The 19930-nt window shown below is 42.8% G+C and overlaps 3 protein-coding genes across 4 annotated transcripts; all 3 read left to right on the forward strand.

Annotated features, from left to right (window-relative positions):
* Positions 1–260: 260 nt before the first annotated feature.
* LOC137884147 (uncharacterized) lies at positions 261–4142 on the forward strand. 2 transcript variants are annotated; one of them, XM_068725851.1, is made up of 3 exons: positions 261–346; positions 438–572; positions 2032–4142. In XM_068725851.1, the coding sequence occupies exon 3, from the start codon at positions 2089–2091 to the stop codon at positions 3013–3015; it is 927 nt and encodes a 308-aa protein (XP_068581952.1). In that variant the 5' UTR covers positions 261–346; positions 438–572; positions 2032–2088; the 3' UTR covers positions 3016–4142. The 2 variants fall into 2 exon arrangements, with proteins under 2 accessions (XP_068581952.1, XP_068581953.1); XM_068725852.1 differs by lacking the exon at positions 261–346 and having other exon boundaries at positions 359–572.
* A 2397-nt stretch (positions 4143–6539) lies between these two features.
* Positions 6540–14065, forward strand: LOC137884083 (uncharacterized). The gene is made up of 4 exons (XM_068725771.1): positions 6540–6648; positions 7782–7882; positions 9599–10779; positions 13001–14065. The coding sequence occupies exon 3, from the start codon at positions 9655–9657 to the stop codon at positions 10582–10584; it is 930 nt and encodes a 309-aa protein (XP_068581872.1). The 5' UTR covers positions 6540–6648; positions 7782–7882; positions 9599–9654; the 3' UTR covers positions 10585–10779; positions 13001–14065.
* Positions 14066–14531: 466 nt separating this feature from the next.
* Positions 14532–18414, forward strand: LOC137884151 (uncharacterized). Its single transcript, XM_068725858.1, has 3 exons — positions 14532–14617; positions 14709–14843; positions 16303–18414. Exon 3 carries the CDS (start codon positions 16360–16362, stop codon positions 17284–17286), a length of 927 nt encoding a protein of 308 aa, XP_068581959.1. The 5' UTR covers positions 14532–14617; positions 14709–14843; positions 16303–16359; the 3' UTR covers positions 17287–18414.
* The last annotated feature ends 1516 nt before the right edge of the window (positions 18415–19930 follow it).

A 19930-nucleotide genomic window follows, 5' to 3' on the forward strand; every position in this document is an offset into this window, starting at 1 on the left:
AAAAACAAGATTATGAAAAAGAACTATGAATGAGTTATTGAATATAAGATTAAAAACACTAATCTAAAACCTTAACAGTACTGAACATGTTTTAGTTTAATGTATTTGTGTGTGTGTGTGTGTGTATATATATATATATATATATATATATATAAAAAATACTGCTGAGCAGGGATTCTGCTATGGGAGCAGCAAGAGGGGGGGGGCTGGAACAGCTGGTGACGCAAACAGGAAGTCCTCTGTAGCGTAGGCCGTCTCATCGCGGCCCTCAAAAGACGCGGCCGACGTAGACCGTGAAGGCTTGGTCCTCCGAAGGATGCAGCCCCTGAATTGAGACACAGCTACAGTACAGAATGGCTCACTTCATAATATGGATTATTATATTGTTGTCTTCTGATTATTGGTGCATTAATGTGTTTGTCTCTTTAACTGAGCAGCAGCTGAGGGTGGAGCTCATCTTATCATCTGAAAGAGAAACCAGATCTGGACCCAGACTGGCCCTGAGAACACGACTGGACCTGGACCTGAGAGCACGACTGGACCTGGACCTGAGATCACGCTGGACCTGAGAGGTACACGTTTACATCTTTCAATGATTAGGATGTGGACTTTGCGTGTTATTAAGGTGCCACAATGCAGTAAAATATGGTAAACAAACAAATAAGAGTCCAGTAAACCAAGTGAGGAACTTGTAGTGGCCATTTGTCGTATAAAACAAAATAAAACAAATAATAATCAAACGCCACTGATTACATTACAGTCATTTAGCAGACGCTTTTATCCAAAGCGACTTACAATAAGTGCATCAACATTGGTCATCAAAAGAACTACTAGTCACCAGAAGTCATAAGTACATTTCCTTTTCCAAACAAGCATCTAAGAGCCTGAAGCAGAGCATAACTCAGAGCCAAAGTACAGAAACAAGAGAAACAGTTAGTGCTATAAGTAATACCAATACAATAAGTGCAACAAGCTAGTATGAAAACAGTAAGTGCAACAAGCTAGTATGAAAACAATAAGTGGTGAGTGGAAGGCTCAGGGTAGCACTTCCTGAAGAGGTGGGTCTTCAGCCTGATGAAAGATGGGCAGCGACTCCGCTGTCCTGACGTCAGTGGGAAGTTCATTCCACCACTGAGGAACCAGGACAGAAAACAGACGTGACCGGGTCGATCGGCCGTCAGGACCTCTGAGAGACGGGGCGACCGATCGCCCCGAGGCAGCAGAGCGAAGTGGTCGGGCGGGGGTGTGGGTCTTGATCGTGGTCTGGAGATAGGAAGGAGCTGTTCCTTTCACTGCCCTGTAGGCTAGCACCAGAGTCTTAGACTGGATGAGCTCTTACAGGGAGCCAGTGTAGAGAACGGAGAAAGAAGTTGTGTGCACTGAAGCACAAAAATTGGTTGGTAATTTACGCAGGCAGGAAAGAGTAGATTGTCCATTCAGGCTTCCAATTTTCTTATTTATTTGGTAAATCAAACAAAACAAGCAAACAAACAAAAAGAACAAAGACACTCCTGTCTCACACTGTGTCTCCTGTGATGTGCTGGTAAAACACTATAGGCCCACCCCGGTGCATGCTGGTCCTACCTACTCCTATATATAGCCAAAGGTGCCCACAGTGTTTACCCAAAGAACTAACCAACTAAATAACCCAAAACTAAGTACTTAAACAATAAACATAATATAACTAAACAAATTACTATTAAAGAGTAAAAAAAATCTTAATATATCAAACAATCAATCTAATCTAAATAATCAAACATCTAGCATAATTAAACAATACTACTTATTAATTAAACAACAAAATACTAATATCAAATAAATAGCTCCAACACTGTGATCTAGGTTCTTTTCAAAGCAGCTTCTCTTTTCTGTGCTTCCATTCACCAACGCGAGTCAGAAGAGCAGAGAGCTGGAGGAGCGCAGAGTTTTATATCAAATAAATAGCTCCAACAGTACTCTTATTTATCTGTTTGTTTTCATGATCATAATTGGAGGAAAATGTTCACTGAATGTTGTTTTTGTTTGTTGCAGTGTTTGTACAACAAATTCTACAGCCTCCATCTTTGATCTGATCCTGAGAACAAGACGATGGGTAACTCTCTGGAGAGGAGACAGTATCAGGAGAGAAGAGAGAAGATAGAACTGGACCGTTTCAGGGAGAAACTCCCCGAGGGTCCAGATCTGACCGTCATCAAGAGCGTTGTGATGTTCACCAGTCTTTCTGCTTCAGACAGTCTGAGACAACACTACGAGACGAGGAAGATGGAGGCGGACGACTGCGCCGCGGACTGGATCAAGAGTCTGGTGGAGAAGATGGCCGACTTAACATCAGCTCCCACACTGGCCGGACTCGGAGCGCTGGCCGTCGCCGTCTTCATCGACATCGTTTCCTTCAGTCCTCCCGAGGAGAGCACGAAGGACGCTCTGAGAAGCGTGTTCGCCGATGAGAAGGCCTCGGAGGTCTGGGATCAGATCGACGAGTGCCTGAAGAGATGCGTGATGCACCTTCACGACAAAGACGAGCTGACGGGAGACCTCCGGCGGATCGAGCGCCTGCTGAGCGTCGCCCTCACCAAGCTGAAGAACTCCATGGTGAGGGACGGGCACATGTCGTCCTCGGCTCTGAAGGCCTGGGTGAACGGGACGGCCTTCCACGTCCAGATGCTGATTCACCTGGTGAGACTCGGAGGGAATCGAACCTGCGACCCCGTAGAGAGACTCCTCTCGACCTACCAGAGCGACCTGGAGACGCTGTTCACAAAGCACAAAGAGCTGATCCAGGCAAAGTGCTGGTTCGGGGCAGTAGCCTACTACGCCGTGCTGTTGAGATATTTTAAGGATGAAGATTCAAAGTCTTACAATATCGGTCTCAATGTTCCCCGCAACAAATATCTCGAGGTTTATTATGATCAAAGGTACGGCAGACAGAAGGTTGAGATCCAGCAGTACTTCAGAGACGTCAGTCAGAACCTGCAGAAGCTGGTTGATCAAAGAGGATCCTTTATCGTCCAATGAGAGAGAGGCTGACGGATCTGAAGACCAGAAGAACGTGACCCTTAACCCACTGGAGCATCTCATTCCTACGTGACATCAACATAACTAAGAGCTGCTGTGGTTGTACTAACAACAAGCTTCTTATTGTTGAGGTATCCACCAAGAATGATGCAATCTAACCTATATATGTTTGAGGAGCGAGACCCTAAAAAGCATAAAGGCAGTATCCTGTGGTTTGAGCATCTGGCTGACACACAATGGAAACTTCTCGGCGTGTTGTGGTTTTCACATTAACTGGCTTATATGAGACATGGCTCCTGTGACCTGTACCAAACAGGAAGTCCTATCTTAAGGTGTTACCGACCTTTTTCTGCTTGTGGGTTATCCTCTTTTAACTTTCTATTGTCTTTGATGAGCTACGATTTATTTTCTATTATCAAACGAAGAGTGTTTTATTTTCAGTATTAATATACTTGTTACATGTAATCTCATGTTGTTTAGGGACAGTTCAATGATGATGAGCTTTAATGTGCGTTTTTCTGTCATTTATCAAAATGTAATCGTATATGCTGTTAAGAGATCGTAGAAAGATATGAAAGCATAAAAGTAAAATCATCACAAGACATATTTTGTTCACTTTTCATAATTGTCACAAGATATATTTTGTTCACTTTTTATAACTGTCACAATATATAAACTGTTTTATTTCATATTAGATGTGATTTAACATAAACTGGTTTTATTTCATGATAGAAGTGATAGAAACATTTAGCCTGCTTAGACTCTTTCATGTAACAAGGTCACTTGAGCCTCGTGTAGTGCTTTGGTTCCATCTGGACCAAACTAGTTACAACCAGTTGTATTCTGTTGCTGACTCTGCTCCAAGATGTTTCCTGTATTTGTGACGCATGTGATTAGAGGAGGTACTAGCCTCAGGGTAGCATAAAAGAGGCAGGAAAACTTTGAGAAAATACGCTCTTTCTCCCCCATCACTAGAGACGGGAAACTTTTCTTCACAAGAAGTTAGAGATCCCGGTTTAAAGGGATACATTTCGCATTTATTTTTTAGGACCACAGTGACTGTTTCATTGCATTGAAATTGTTGTATGTGATTTTGTGTGAATAACTTTAATAAAACTACAGCCTTACCATTTGTAAGTAACCTAATTTGTAACTGGACCTAAACTAGAGACTGGTTTCTTTGAACATTTTGACCCTCTTCCCTGTCCCTCATCTGTGTGGTACAGAGGTGACGACCGACTCTACCAGAGGAGCTTAAGGTGAGTTCTCTGGGTGAAGACTTGGCAGAATTAGTCATAAATGGTGAGAATGTTCAAAATAGGCGATAGTAAAGTACAGACGTTCTACATAACTATCCATACTGGGAGCTAGGGTTGCATCCTAACGAGAACGCCGAGGGCGTAGCCGGACAAGATTCTCGTGAAGACAATTAATCCGAAATCCTAACAATTCAGCTACGGGGTGAGATAAAAGGCCGGAGGTATTGTCTTGACACCTCCAGGAGGAACATATGTCCTCGCAGGTGGGACAGCCAATGGAGTGACCACCGTGTTAGGGCGGGGTCCGTTCATGCTTCAATGCTTATAATGTTCACTGAATGTTAAAGCGAATGAAATCAGTGAACTTTGGGTTTAAATTCACTCTGACCTGATGATTGACAGGTCTCTTTTGAGGAACTTGGTTCTTTTTGACATTATGTCCTTTTTACTCATTTTTCACTAATATTTTTTGTAAGCTTTTATCTTCTTTTATTGTAAAAAAACAACAAATAAAACTGGTTTGTATTTTGTACATTCCAACCAAAGTGTAACGGGTGTAGTAAGGACCCAGAAGCAGGACGCCGGACACACGGAATAGTTGAAACGAAACTTTATTCCAGGCAGAACACACAACAGACCAACAGTCTTGGATCTGCACACGTGTAGAGATCTACTCAGTGGAACGCCGAGCCGTCGGGGGAGAAGGCAGACAGAAACCAGAGGAAGAATCTCGTGGTCGGGGACAGAAGGCTGAGTTGTTTACCGGGGCAGAGGCGAGGCGGAGAAGTCCAAACAGGTAGGGCCGGCACCGGGAAACCAGTTGGAAGGTAAACGCGGGAAAGTCTGGCATAATGCAGAGAAACGATCTGGCAGTGAGTGTGAGTGAGACCAGTGACGTCACGGTGAGGTTCCTGTCTGGTGAGGGTCTGACTCCACATGAGTCAGATTTACAGATATACTATGAACCCAATAGAGAAGCTTAAGTCACCATTCAATTGGCAGCTTGACCGTTGACTACTGGTTGTTTTTCATATTTCATATCAGCATTCTTTACACACACATTAAGGTACATATTTGATCCCACCGACCTGCCTTTCAGAAGCAGAGCACTCGCGGGCGCCACCTGCGAAAATCTGCGTAACAACCCGGATGTATAAAGAGAACAACAAACACATAAAAGGTTACTTTACCTGTCCGACGGTGAACTGATGTTGATTTGTTCATATTTCACTGTTTTAGAGACATTTTTAAGCTTAGATATAGAATCTTACATTTTTGTGGTCAAAGCAAAATATAAGAAGAAGAAGAGAAGTGTAGAAGAAGAAGAGAAGTGTAGACGAAGAGCAACGACAGAACAAGCATCAACCTGATCCGTGGGCTCTCTCTCGCCCCCTTCAGTGAGGCAGAGGTACTGTTCGCCTCTCTGCGCTTCTTCACTGCGGTTTAATGTCAGATCAGAAACACTAAACATGTTCTACACAGACGTGAAATACATGATTCTATGTAAAGAAAGGACATATAATAAAAGAGTCTACAGATATTACAGTGGTGACAAACAATGAGACAGAAAAAGACTCAACAGTTAGTGAGGATTCACAGTGAGGTGAGGAACAGCTGGTCTCTGTCTCACCTCACTGTCTCCTCTGTTTGAACAGGACATGACATCATTCAGAGGTTCTGATTAAAAAAATGATTGAAATGATTGGAATCATAGAGAAACTACATTTATAGCACAGATCAGTAGATAAATATTAATATTAATATTTATTTTAGCATTATTTGTTTTTTACTTGTCATGATGACAGGTGAGGCTCTGCCCACACGTTCCTGGTGGAGAATGGGGTCTAAGTAGTCGGTGCAGCAGAGTGAGCAGGTGACAGTGAATGAGCTGATGAGGTGGGTGAGAGATGGAGTGACAGGAGAAACTGGACCATGTTTTATTGTCATGTCAGAGGGACGAGTCAGCGAGAGACGTTTTGGAAAATGGTTTAAAAGAGACTGGAGAGGAAAGTATTGGAATGTACTGAAGAAAAACTTTAGTGACAAATGTTGGAAACTTCTTCTGGAATTTTCAAAGTCAACAAGATGAATGAATAGAATTTACTTTATTTATTTATTTTTATTTTATATGTTTGTTTGTTTTTATTTCGTTTGTTTTTCGAATAAGAGAATTTAAATCCTTAGTTCACACTCCAGATTAGTGGGTGGCGGTAATGCACCTAAAAGTTTTTTGCCAACCGCCATTAAAAGAAGAAGAAGAAGAAGAAGAAGAAGAAGAAGAAGAAGAAGAAGAGTGACAGGAGAGAAGGGGCAGAGCTGTGACACAAAGTCCAGTGTTGCTCATCTCTGAGGGTGTCTTCATGGTCTCCTGAAGGTAAGAGAGATCTTCTCCTGGGATCGGATGACGGTAGTGAATAAATTAGACATACATTTGAATGACATACCTGCTACAAGCTAAAGTTAAAATGGTGTTCAGTATCATGAGATTCACTAACTTGGTTGGCTCACTTTGTCTTTGATGCTCTGCTGGTTTATCATGTATGATGTTGAATATGATTATAGTGCTTCAACATCAGCTGTTGTGTTTTTAGTGAAGCAATACGGGTGTTAGGGTCAGGGTCCAGTGTTACAATAAAGGTACTACTACCACACTGTGAAATACTGTGTTACAATAAAGGTACTACTACCACACTGTGAAATACTGTGTTACAATAAAGGTACTACTACCACACTGTGAAATACTGTGTTACAATAAAGGTACTACTACCACACTGTGAAATACTGTGTTACAATAAAGGTACTACTACCACACTGTGAAATACTGTGTTACAATAAAGGTACTACTACCACACTGTGAAATACTGTGTTACAATAAAGGTACTACTACCACACTGTGAAATACTGTGTTACAATAAAGGTACTACTACTCCTCTGTAGAAATACTCAGTTACAGTAAAATAATGAAGTATCTTTATATGATTATTCGCTAAATACTTTTATAAGCTGTCAGTTATGAAGTAATATAGTGCAGTAGTACAAAACTCTGAGTTGTACTATTGTGAAAAGTACAATATTTACCGCAGGAGAAGTAAAAAAGCTGCATGAAAAGAAAACACTCAAGTACAAGTACCTCAAATCTGTACTTCAGTACAGTACTTTAGTGAATGTACTCAGTAACCCTCCATCGCTGTGGACTGGTCACATGTCAGCCAATCACAGCGGCCGTAGAGATGAAGTTCATCACATGATGTCATCATAAAATAAGATAAGATAAGAACATATATAATAATTTACAGGATTACAGCAGCTTACAGTAGAGTACATGACGTCATCCTTTTCTTCTCTCAGCTCTGTAGTTAAAGTATTTAATATACATATATATGTATTAAATATACATACATTTCCAAAAGTACTCAGTACAGAATGGCTCACTTCATAATATGGATTATTATATTGTTGTGTTCTTATTATTGGTGCATTAATGTGTTTGTCTCTTTATCGGAGCAGCAGCTGAGGGTGGAGCTCATCTTATCGTCTGAAAGAGAAACCAGATCTGGACCTGAGATCACGACTGGACCTGGACCTGAGAACACGACTGGACCTGAGAGGTACACATTTACATCTTTCAATGATTAAGATAATAATAATAATACTTTCATTTTATATAGGGCTTTTCTAAGTACCCAAAGACGCTTTACATAGAGACAAACAGAACAAACAAAACAAACAAACCATTTTGGTAAAAAAAGAAAACTGGAGAAGCTGTGCAGAATGAGTCATGTGGTGGAGGGTAGGGTCACGTGGTGGAGGGTAGGGTCACGTGGTGGAGGGTAGGGTCACATGGTGGAGGGTAGGGTCACGTGGTGGAGGGTAGGGTCATGTGGTGGAGGGTAGGGTCACATGGTGGAGGGTAGGGTCACGTGGTGGAGGGTAGGGTCACATGGTGGAGGGTAGGGTCACGTGGTGGAGGGTAGGGTCATGTGGTGGAGGGTAGGGTCACATGGTGGAGGGTAGGGTTACGTGGTGGAGGGTAGGGTCATGTAGTGGAGGGTAGGGTCATGTGGTGGAGGGTAGGGTCACATGGTGGAGGGTAGGGTCACGTGGTGGAGGGTAGGGTCACGTGGTGGAGGGTAGGGTCACGTGGTGGAGGGTAGGGTCATGTGGTGGAGGGTAGGGTCATGTGGTGGAGGGTAGGGTGCAGGAGTTAGCAGGTGAAGGTGAGTTTGAAGAGGTGGGTTTTGAGGGCTTGTTTGAATGATGATAGGGAGGGAGCCTCACGGATGTGGATGGGGAGGGCGTTCCAGAGGGGGGGTGCAGCAGCTGAAAAGGCCCCATCACCCCAGGTCCGACACTTGGTCCTGATGGTCTTCAGAATATTTGCACCGGCGGACCTGAGGCAACGGGTTGGGGCGTGAAGGGGGAGGAGGTCTGAAAGGTAGGGAGGGGCCAGGTTGTTTAGGGCTTTGTAGGTGGTGAGCAGCACTTTAAAGTCTACTCTGTGTTTGACCGGGAGCCGGTGGAGGTTGAGAAGGACAGGGGTGATGCGTTCATTGCGGCGGGTGGAGTTCTGAACATGTTGGAGTTCATTGAGGATCTCGTTGGGAGAGCCGTAGAGGATGCTGTTGCGGTAGTCGAGTCTGGAGGTGATGAGGGCATGGATGAGAATTTCGGTGGTGGCAGAGGACAGGAAGAGCTGGAGGCGTGCAATGTTCCTGAGGTGAAAGAAGGCAGTTTTGGTGATGTGGTTGGCGTGGGGTAGGAAAGAGAGAGTGGGGTCGAGGATGATACCGAGGTTGCGGACCTGGGTGGAGGGGGTGATGATGGAGCCATCAATGTTGAGAGAGAAGGTCTGGGCTGAGCGGATGAGGGAGTTAGGGCCGATGATGAGTAGTTCAGATTTATTGCAGTTCAGTTTGAGAAAGGTCTGTTGCATCCATGATTTTATATCAGTGAGAGTGGAGTGGGTGACTGAGGTGATGGTCTTGGAGGAGAAGTAGAGTTGGGTGTCGTCAGCGTAGCAATGGAAATTGAGACCATGACGACGGATGATTTGTCCAAGGGGAAGGATGTAAATGATGAAGAGGAGGGGACCAAGCACAGAACCTTGGGGGACACCGTGGGCGACTGGGGAGGTGAAGGATTTACAGTTGTTTATTGCAAGATGTGTACATTGCATGTTATTAAGGTGCCACAATGCAGTAAAATATGGTCAACAAACAAATAAGAGTCCAGTAAAACAAGTGAAGTACTCTTATTTGTTTATTTGTTTTTATGATCATATTTATGGGAAAATGTTCACTGTATGTTGTTTTTGTTTGTTGCAGTGTTTGAACACAAATTCTACAGCCTCCATCTTTGATCTGATCCTGAGAACAAGACGATGGGTAACTCTCTGGAGACGGAACAGTATCAGGAGAGAAGAGACAAGATAGAACTGAACCGTTTCAGTGAGAAACTCCCCGAGGGTCCAGATCTGACCGTCATCAAGAGCGTTGTGATGTTCACCAGTCTTTCTGCTTCGGACAGTCTGAGACAACACTACGAGACGAGGAAGATGGAGGCGGACGACTGCGCCGCGGACTGGATCAAGAGTCTGGTGGAGAAGATGGCCGACTTAACATCAGCTCCCACACTGGCCGGACTCGGAGCGCTGGCCGTCGCCGTCTTCATCGACATCGTTTCCTTCAGTCCTCCCGAGGAGAGCACGAAATACGCTCTGAGAAGCGTGTTCGCCGATGAGAAGGCCTCGGAGGTCTGGGATCAGATCGACGAGTGCCTGAAGAGATGCGTGATGCACCTTCACGACAAAGACGAGCTGACGGGAGACCTCCGGCGGATCGAGCGCCTGCTGAGCGTCGCCCTCACCAAGCTGAAGAACTCCATGGTGAGGGACGGGCACATGTCGTCCTCGGCTCTGAAGGCCTGGGTGAACGGGACGGCCTTCCACGTCCAGATGCTGATTCACCTGGTGAGACTCGGAGGGAATCGAACCTGCGACCCCGTAGAGAAACTCCTCTCGACCTACCAGAGCGACCTGGAGACGCTGTTCACAAAGCACAAAGAGCTGATCCAGGCAAAGTGCAGGATCAACACCTCAACAGATTTCAGAACCTATAGGTATACACGTCTGGAGGATGAAGATTCAAAGTCTTATAAAATCCATAACGATGTCCCCAGCAAGAAATATCTCGAGGTTTATTATGATCAAAGGTACGGCAGACAGAAGGTTGAGATCCAGCAGTACTTCAGAGACGTCAGTCAGAACCTGCAGAAGCTGGTTGATCAAAGAGGATCCTTTATCGTCCAATGAGAGAGAGGCTGACGGATCTGAAGACCAGAAGAACGTGACCCTTAACCCACTGGAGCATCTCATTCCTACGTGACATCAACATAACTAAGAGCTGCTGTGGTTGTACTAACAACAAGCTTCTTATTGTTAAGCAGACATCAAGAGACCTCATGTGACCAAGTGGTCCAATCACACGTGTGAACCGTCTAATAACAGGTGATGACAATAAACAATAAGTCATATAATACTGGTTTCTGGTGGTCTGTTGGGGTCTTGTTGGTGCAGCTCGGTTCCTCGTACAGAACCAGCTCCTATAGGGCTGCGTCTTAGTTCATACGTAGTTCAACCTTCCTAGTAAAACATTATTATGTGGCAGCTTGTGTTTCAATTCACAGTTGTATTAATTTACAGCTTAATCTGTCACATTTTATTTTGAATTTTGTGTGTTTCCATTATTGTGTCTAACCCTTGTTCACGTGTTTCTGAGAGGACGTAGTTTAGTTCCCCTGTAAACAAACAATGCAGTTAACAAAAGCAATGTACAGAATAAGAAACAGACTTCAAAAATGTAATACTAATCCCACACTGTGAAATACTGTGTTGCAGTAAAGGTACTACTACTACTACTCCTCTGTAGAAATACTCTGTTACAGTAAAATAATGAAGTATCTTTACATGATTATTAGCTAAATATTTTCAGAAGCTGTCAGTTATGAAGTAATATAGTGCAGTAGTACAGTACTCTGAGTTGTAGTACTGTGAAAAGTACAATATTTACCGCAGAGATGTAGTGGAGGAGAAGTAAAACGTGTCATGAAAAGAAAACACTCAAGAACAAGTATGTTAGGATTTCACCATGTGGTCTGAACAAAGAAACTTGTGCCGATGAGTTAAAAATGTATTTTATTTCTTATTTTCAATTTGTAATATTTTAATTTATCATCTAACGATTCTGTTGAATATGTGAATTTTATCTTAATGAGCTATTTTTGTTTGGCGTTGTTTTATTTTGTTCACGCTTCCTGCGGAAGCGCGTCCCACCTTTTCTGTACCACCTAGGCTCCCGTAGTCCCCTCTTCCCCTCACAACGGTGCTTCATGTTGTTGAGGGTAAGTTGTGTGGAAGAGTTGTTGCACTGTTTTGTTGTTTTCTTCAAGGAATGGAACTGTTCAGTGCTACGCGCTTAATGAACTGCTAAGGCGATGACATTATGCCTTTTTGACAGTTAAAATTATAGGTTTTGTGGCTGTTTCATTTTGCCTTTTTGGCGCCATTTACTTTGATCTCAGGCTGCCCTGTCAACGTTGCGCGGCATTCCTTTTGTGTAAATTCTGTTGTTTTGCATGTTTAGGAGCGGCTGTATAGGAAACGTGAGACCAGAAAGCAACGGTGTGTTTTTTTACAAAACTCTGCGCTCCTCCAGCTCTCTGCTCTTCTGACTCGCGTTGGTGAATGGAAGCACAGAAAAGAGAAGCTGCTTTGAAAAGAACCTAGATCACAGTGTTGGAGCTATTTATTTGATATTAGTATTTTGTTGTTTAATTAATAAGTAGTATTGTTTAATTATGCTAGATGTTTGATTATTTAGATTAGATTGATTGTTTGATATATTAAGATTGATTTTTCTCTTTAATAGTAATTTGTTTAGTTATATTATGTTTATTGTTTAAGTACTTAGTTTTGGGTTATTTAGTTGGTTAGTTCTTTGGGTAAACACTGTGGGCACCTTTGGCTATATATAGGAGTAGGTAGGACCAGCATGCACCGGGGTGGGCCTATAGTGTTTTACCAGCACATCACAGGAGACACAGTGTGAGACAGGAGTGTCTTTGTCGGAAGCCTGTATGGACAATCTACTCTTTCCTGCCTGCGTAAATTACCAACCACGGTGCATCAGTGTCGTTTGATTATTATTTGTTTTATTTTGTTTTATACGACAAATGGCCACTACACACAGTCACTGGTTCAGTTCACTGGACGAATATCTGACTGTTTTGCTTTGTTTTTTTTTGGATCCTGAGGAAGACAACGGATAACTTCTATGCCCCGTTCTCTCCCCTCTAACGTCAAGAAGAATACCCTTATTCCCTGAAGAAACTCTGCTCTTATAACATCACATGTGTGTTGAAATGATCGGTTAAGTTTCGTGACGTTCGTAACTGACGAGCTAACTAGCGTTAGCCGCTGCGCTGTTACCAGCTCATAACTTACCAGCTAATAACTTTTAATAACTTCACTTTCAAACCTCAGAGGTTCACTGATATCTGACTGAGATTGTGACGATTTTACAGATGATTTATACTTCATATTAACGGAGCTCAGGTAGACGCTTATCAACCCGAGATATCACTTTAAGTCCGGTAACGTTACAAACGTTGAGATTAATTACACGAATACACTGAATTTGAGTCTTTTTTAAAATTCTGTTCTTGTTTAGTTACAGGGAGTCAGGAGCTGAGGGGAGAACGACAGACAAACATTCAGCAACCATGACTCTGAATGAAGACATTAGTCCATTTGTAATATCTACATGTGACCATCCTGTACTTAAGTTACAGTTACATTAGCTCTCATCCTGTACAAAGCCTTCACGAATAACACAACCAGTAGATCCTGTCACACCTGTATGTCAAGCTGGGTTTTTGTCCTGTCTCCACGTTTGTTTTGTGACTTCCTGTTTTATTTTGGAAATTAACTCTCTTCTCGTTTCAGGTTCCTTGCCCTTCCTCATGTGTCACCAGTCTGATTGTCTTCCCTGATTCCTGATTGTGTCCACCTGTTCCCCCACTTCCCTCATGTGTACTTATAGTCGGCGTCTCCCCTTGTCCTGTGCCAGGGTGTCATGTCCTTTCGTCTTGCACACCCGCCTTATGCGAGTATCAAGTCCAAGTCATAGTTTCGTCGGTTCCGAACCTTGTTATAGAGTCCTTGGTTGGCCGTGTGCCGTTTTTTGCTTCACAGCCTTTTTGTTAGTGTCTGATTATTTTCTTGTTTCCTCGGTAAGAGAGATTTTGGTTTTGCTTTTTGCCTTTTCGACTATTCAGCTCTTCGAGTCAAATCGGAGCGTTTTTACTTGTAGTTTACTGCCTTCCTCGAGAAGAGATTTTTGGTTTGGCTTTTGTCGTTTGACTTTACAGCTCTTTGAGTTAAATCGGAGCATTTTTAGTTCTACTTTGTTATTTTCTTCTTTCCTCGCTGAGAGGTTTTTGTTGGCTTCCCGTATTTAATATTGCCCAGCTCTATTAGTTTAGCCAGAGCATTTCCCCGTTCTTGTAAATGATTTCTGTGTGTATTTGTGTTTATTCTGCTGTGTAAAATGTGTCAATCTTCTAGCTTTGCATCCTTGTGTTAACATTTTTGATAACTGTTTAACTTTTCATAATTTTCTCAATGTGATTTGGACAATTTTGGAGAAAATGTGCCTGCAGGGAGAGGGGGATTTATATAAAACATATAATGTATAATATGTGTTACTGCAAGTTAATAAACATGTTTGCTGACATTTGTTTTGCTGCTGTTGTTAATGTTAACTGTCTTGATTGATTTCCTCTGCCTTAGGATTGCTCTATATATATATGTATGTATGTATATATGTATATGTATGAATAAAATAAATTCATTGATAAATAAATTGTTTTAATTACTATAACTGATTGGAAATTAGTTATTTAACATAGTAACTGATTGTTTATTTAGAAAAACAAGATTATGAAAAAGAACTATGAATGAGTTATTGAATATAAGATTAAAAACACTAATCTAAAACCTTAACAGTACTGAACATGTTTTAGTTTAATGTATTTGTGTGTGTGTGTGTGTGTGTGTGTGTATATATATATATATATATATATATATATATATAAAAAATACTGCTGAGCAGGGATTCTGCTATGGGAGCAGCAAGAGGGGGGGGGCTGGAACAGCTGGTGACGCAAACAGGAAGTCCTCTGTAGCGTAGGCCGTCTCATCGCGGCCCTCAAAAGACGCGGCCGACGTAGACCGTGAAGGCTTGGTCCTCCGAAGGATGCAGCCCCTGAATTGAGACACAGCTACAGTACAGAATGGCTCACTTCATAATATGGATTATTATATTGTTGTCTTCTGATTATTGGTGCATTAATGTGTTTGTCTCTTTAACTGAGCAGCAGCTGAGGGTGGAGCTCATCTTATCATCTGAAAGAGAAACCAGATCTGGACCCAGACTGGCCCTGAGAACACGACTGGACCTGGACCTGAGAGCACGACTGGACCTGGACCTGAGATCACGCTGGACCTGAGAGGTACACGTTTACATCTTTCAATGATTAGGATGTGGACTTTGCGTGTTATTAAGGTGCCACAATGCAGTAAAATATGGTAAACAAACAAATAAGAGTCCAGTAAACCAAGTGAGGAACTTGTAGTGGCCATTTGTCGTATAAAACAAAATAAAACAAATAATAATCAAACGCCACTGATTACATTACAGTCATTTAGCAGACGCTTTTATCCAAAGCGACTTACAATAAGTGCATCAACATTGGTCATCAAAAGAACTACTAGTCACCAGAAGTCATAAGTACATTTCCTTTTCCAAACAAGCATCTAAGAGCCTGAAGCAGAGCATAACTCAGAGCCAAAGTACAGAAACAAGAGAAACAGTTAGTGCTATAAGTAATACCAATACAATAAGTGCAACAAGCTAGTATGAAAACAGTAAGTGCAACAAGCTAGTATGAAAACAATAAGTGGTGAGTGGAAGGCTCAGGGTAGCACTTCCTGAAGAGGTGGGTCTTCAGCCTGATGAAAGATGGGCAGCGACTCCGCTGTCCTGACGTCAGTGGGAAGTTCATTCCACCACTGAGGAACCAGGACAGAAAACAGACGTGACCGGGTCGATCGGCCGTCAGGACCTCTGAGAGACGGGGCGACCGATCGCCCCGAGGCAGCAGAGCGAAGTGGTCGGGCGGGGGTGTGGGTCTTGATCGTGGTCTGGAGATAGGAAGGAGCTGTTCCTTTCACTGCCCTGTAGGCTAGCACCAGAGTCTTAGACTGGATGAGCTCTTACAGGGAGCCAGTGTAGAGAACGGAGAAAGAAGTTGTGTGCACTGAAGCACAAAAATTGGTTGGTAATTTACGCAGGCAGGAAAGAGTAGATTGTCCATTCAGGCTTCCAATTTTCTTATTTATTTGGTAAATCAAACAAAACAAGCAAACAAACAAAAAGAACAAAGACACTCCTGTCTCACACTGTGTCTCCTGTGATGTGCTGGTAAAACACTATAGGCCCACCCCGGTGCATGCTGGTCCTACCTACTCCTATATATAGCCAAAGGTGCCCACAGTGTTTACCCAAAGAACTAACCAACTAAATAACCCAAAACTAAGTACTTAAACAATAAACATAATATAACTAAACAAATTACTATTAAAGAGTAAAAAAAATCTTAATATATCAAACAATCAATCTAATCTAAATAATCAAACATCTAGCATAATTAAACAATACTACTTATTAATTAAACAACAAAATACTAATATCAAATAAATAGCTCCAACACTGTGATCTAGGTTCTTTTCAAAGCAGCTTCTCTTTTCTGTGCTTCCATTCACCAACGCGAGTCAGAAGAGCAGAGAGCTGGAGGAGCGCAGAGTTTTATATCAAATAAATAGCTCCAACAGTACTCTTATTTATCTGTTTGTTTTCATGATCATAATTGGAGGAAAATGTTCACTGAATGTTGTTTTTGTTTGTTGCAGTGTTTGTACAACAAATTCTACAGCCTCCATCTTTGATCTGATCCTGAGAACAAGACGATGGGTAACTCTCTGGAGAGGAGACAGTATCAGGAGAGAAGAGAGAAGATAGAACTGGACCGTTTCAGGGAGAAACTCCCCGAGGGTCCAGATCTGACCGTCATCAAGAGCGTTGTGATGTTCACCAGTCTTTCTGCTTCAGACAGTCTGAGACAACACTACGAGACGAGGAAGATGGAGGCGGGCGACTGCGCCGCGGACTGGATCAAGAGTCTGGTGGAGAAGATGGCCGACTTAACATCAGCTCCCACACTGGCCGGACTCGGAGCGCTGGCCGTCGCCGTCTTCATCGACATCGTTTCCTTCAGTCCTCCCGAGGAGAGCACGAAGGACGCTCTGAGAAGCGTGTTCGCCGATGAGAAGGCCTCGGAGGTCTGGGATCAGATCGACGAGTGCCTGAAGAGATGCGTGATGCACCTTCACGACAAAGACGAGCTGACGGGAGACCTCCGGCGGATCGAGCGCCTGCTGAGCGTCGCCCTCACCAAGCTGAAGAACTCCATGGTGAGGGACGGGCACATGTCGTCCTCGGCTCTGAAGGCCTGGGTGAACGGGACGGCCTTCCACGTCCAGATGCTGATTCACCTGGTGAGACTCGGAGGGAATCGAACCTGCGACCCCGTAGAGAGACTCCTCTCGACCTACCAGAGCGACCTGGAGACGCTGTTCACAAAGCACAAAGAGCTGATCCAGGCAAAGTGCTGGTTCGGGGCAGTAGCCTACTACGCCGTGCTGTTGAGATATTTTAAGGATGAAGATTCAAAGTCTTACAATATCGGTCTCAATGTTCCCCGCAACAAATATCTCGAGGTTTATTATGATCAAAGGTACGGCAGACAGAAGGTTGAGATCCAGCAGTACTTCAGAGACGTCAGTCAGAACCTGCAGAAGCTGGTTGATCAAAGAGGATCCTTTATCGTCCAATGAGAGAGAGGCTGACGGATCTGAAGACCAGAAGAACGTGACCCTTAACCCACTGGAGCATCTCATTCCTACGTGACATCAACATAACTAAGAGCTGCTGTGGTTGTACTAACAACAAGCTTCTTATTGTTGAGGTATCCACCAAGAATGATGCAATCTAACCTATATATGTTTGAGGAGCGAGACCCTAAAAAGCATAAAGGCAGTATCCTGTGGTTTGAGCATCTGGCTGACACACAATGGAAACTTCTCGGCGTGTTGTGGTTTTCACATTAACTGGCTTATATGAGACATGGCTCCTGTGACCTGTACCAAACAGGAAGTCCTATCTTAAGGTGTTACCGACCTTTTTCTGCTTGTGGGTTATCCTCTTTTAACTTTCTATTGTCTTTGATGAGCTACGATTTATTTTCTATTATCAAACGAAGAGTGTTTTATTTTCAGTATTAATATACTTGTTACATGTAATCTCATGTTGTTTAGGGACAGTTCAATGATGATGAGCTTTAATGTGCGTTTTTCTGTCATTTATCAAAATGTAATCGTATATGCTGTTAAGAGATCGTAGAAAGATATGAAAGCATAAAAGTAAAATCATCACAAGACATATTTTGTTCACTTTTCATAATTGTCACAAGATATATTTTGTTCACTTTTTATAACTGTCACAATATATAAACTGTTTTATTTCATATTAGATGTGATTTAACATAAACTGGTTTTATTTCATGATAGAAGTGATAGAAACATTTAGCCTGCTTAGACTCTTTCATGTAACAAGGTCACTTGAGCCTCGTGTAGTGCTTTGGTTCCATCTGGACCAAACTAGTTACAACCAGTTGTATTCTGTTGCTGACTCTGCTCCAAGATGTTTCCTGTATTTGTGACGCATGTGATTAGAGGAGGTACTAGCCTCAGGGTAGCATAAAAGAGGCAGGAAAACTTTGAGAAAATACGCTCTTTCTCCCCCATCACTAGAGACGGGAAACTTTTCTTCACAAGAAGTTAGAGATCCCGGTTTGAAAGGGATACATTTCGCATTTATTTTTTAGGACCACAGTGACTGTTTCATTGCATTGAAATTGTTGTATGTGATTTTGTGTGAATAACTTTAATAAAACTACAGCCTTACCATTTGTAAGTAACCTAATTTGTAACTGGACCTAAACTAGAGACTGGTTTCTTTGAACATTTTGACCCTCTTCCCTGTCCCTCATCTGTGTGGTACAGAGGTGACGACCGACTCTACCAGAGGAGCTTAAGGTGAGTTCTCTGGGTGAAGACTTGGCAGAATTAGTCATAAATGGTGAGAATGTTCAAAATAGGCGATAGTAAAGTACAGACGTTCTACATAACTATCCATACTGGGAGCTAGGGTTGCATCCTAACGAGAACGCCGAGGGCGTAGCCGGACAAGATTCTCGTGAAGACAATTAATCCGAAATCCTAACAATTCAGCTACGGGGTGAGATAAAAGGCCGGAGGTATTGTCTTGACACCTCCAGGAGGAACATATGTCCTCGCAGGTGGGACAGCCAATGGAGTGACCACCGTGTTAGGGCGGGGTCCGTTCATGCTTCAATGCTTATAATGTTCACTGAATGTTAAAGCGAATGAAATCAGTGAACTTTGGGTTTAAATTCACTCTGACCTGATGATTGACAGGTCTCTTTTGAGGAACTTGGTTCTTTTTGACATTATGTCCTTTTTACTCATTTTTCACTAATATTTTTTGTAAGCTTTTATCTTCTTTTATTGTAAAAAAACAACAAATAAAACTGGTTTGTATTTTGTACATTCCAACCAAAGTGTAACGGGTGTAGTAAGGACCCAGAAGCAGGACGCCGGACACACGGAATAGTTGAAACGAAACTTTATTCCAGGCAGAACACACAACAGACCAACAGTCTTGGATCTGCACACGTGTAGAGATCTACTCAGTGGAACGCCGAGCCGTCGGGGGAGAAGGCAGACAGAAACCAGAGGAAGAATCTCGTGGTCGGGGACAGAAGGCTGAGTTGTTTACCGGGGCAGAGGCGAGGCGGAGAAGTCCAAACAGGTAGGGCCGGCACCGGGAAACCAGTTGGAAGGTAAACGCGGGAAAGTCTGGCATAATGCAGAGAAACGATCTGGCAGTGAGTGTGAGTGAGACCAGTGACGTCACGGTGAGGTTCCTGTCTGGTGAGGGTCTGACTCCACATGAGTCAGATTTACAGATATACTATGAACCCAATAGAGAAGCTTAAGTCACCATTCAATTGGCAGCTTGACCGTTGACTACTGGTTGTTTTTCATATTTCATATCAGCATTCTTTACACACACATTAAGGTACATATTTGATCCCACCGACCTGCCTTTCAGAAGCAGAGCACTCGCGGGCGCCACCTGCGAAAATCTGCGTAACAACCCGGATGTATAAAGAGAACAACAAACACATAAAAGGTTACTTTACCTGTCCGACGGTGAACTGATGTTGATTTGTTCATATTTCACTGTTTTAGAGACATTTTTAAGCTTAGATATAGAATCTTACATTTTTGTGGTCAAAGCAAAATATAAGAAGAAGAAGAGAAGTGTAGAAGAAGAAGAGAAGTGTAGACGAAGAGCAACGACAGAACAAGCATCAACCTGATCCGTGGGCTCTCT

The sequence above is a fragment of the Cebidichthys violaceus genome, unplaced genomic scaffold (genome assembly GCF_023349555.1).
Source record: "Cebidichthys violaceus isolate CVI_PGR_0920_01 unplaced genomic scaffold, fCebVio1.0.p SCAF_36, whole genome shotgun sequence".
In the NCBI taxonomy this organism is placed as follows: Eukaryota; Metazoa; Chordata; class Actinopteri; order Perciformes; family Stichaeidae; genus Cebidichthys; species Cebidichthys violaceus.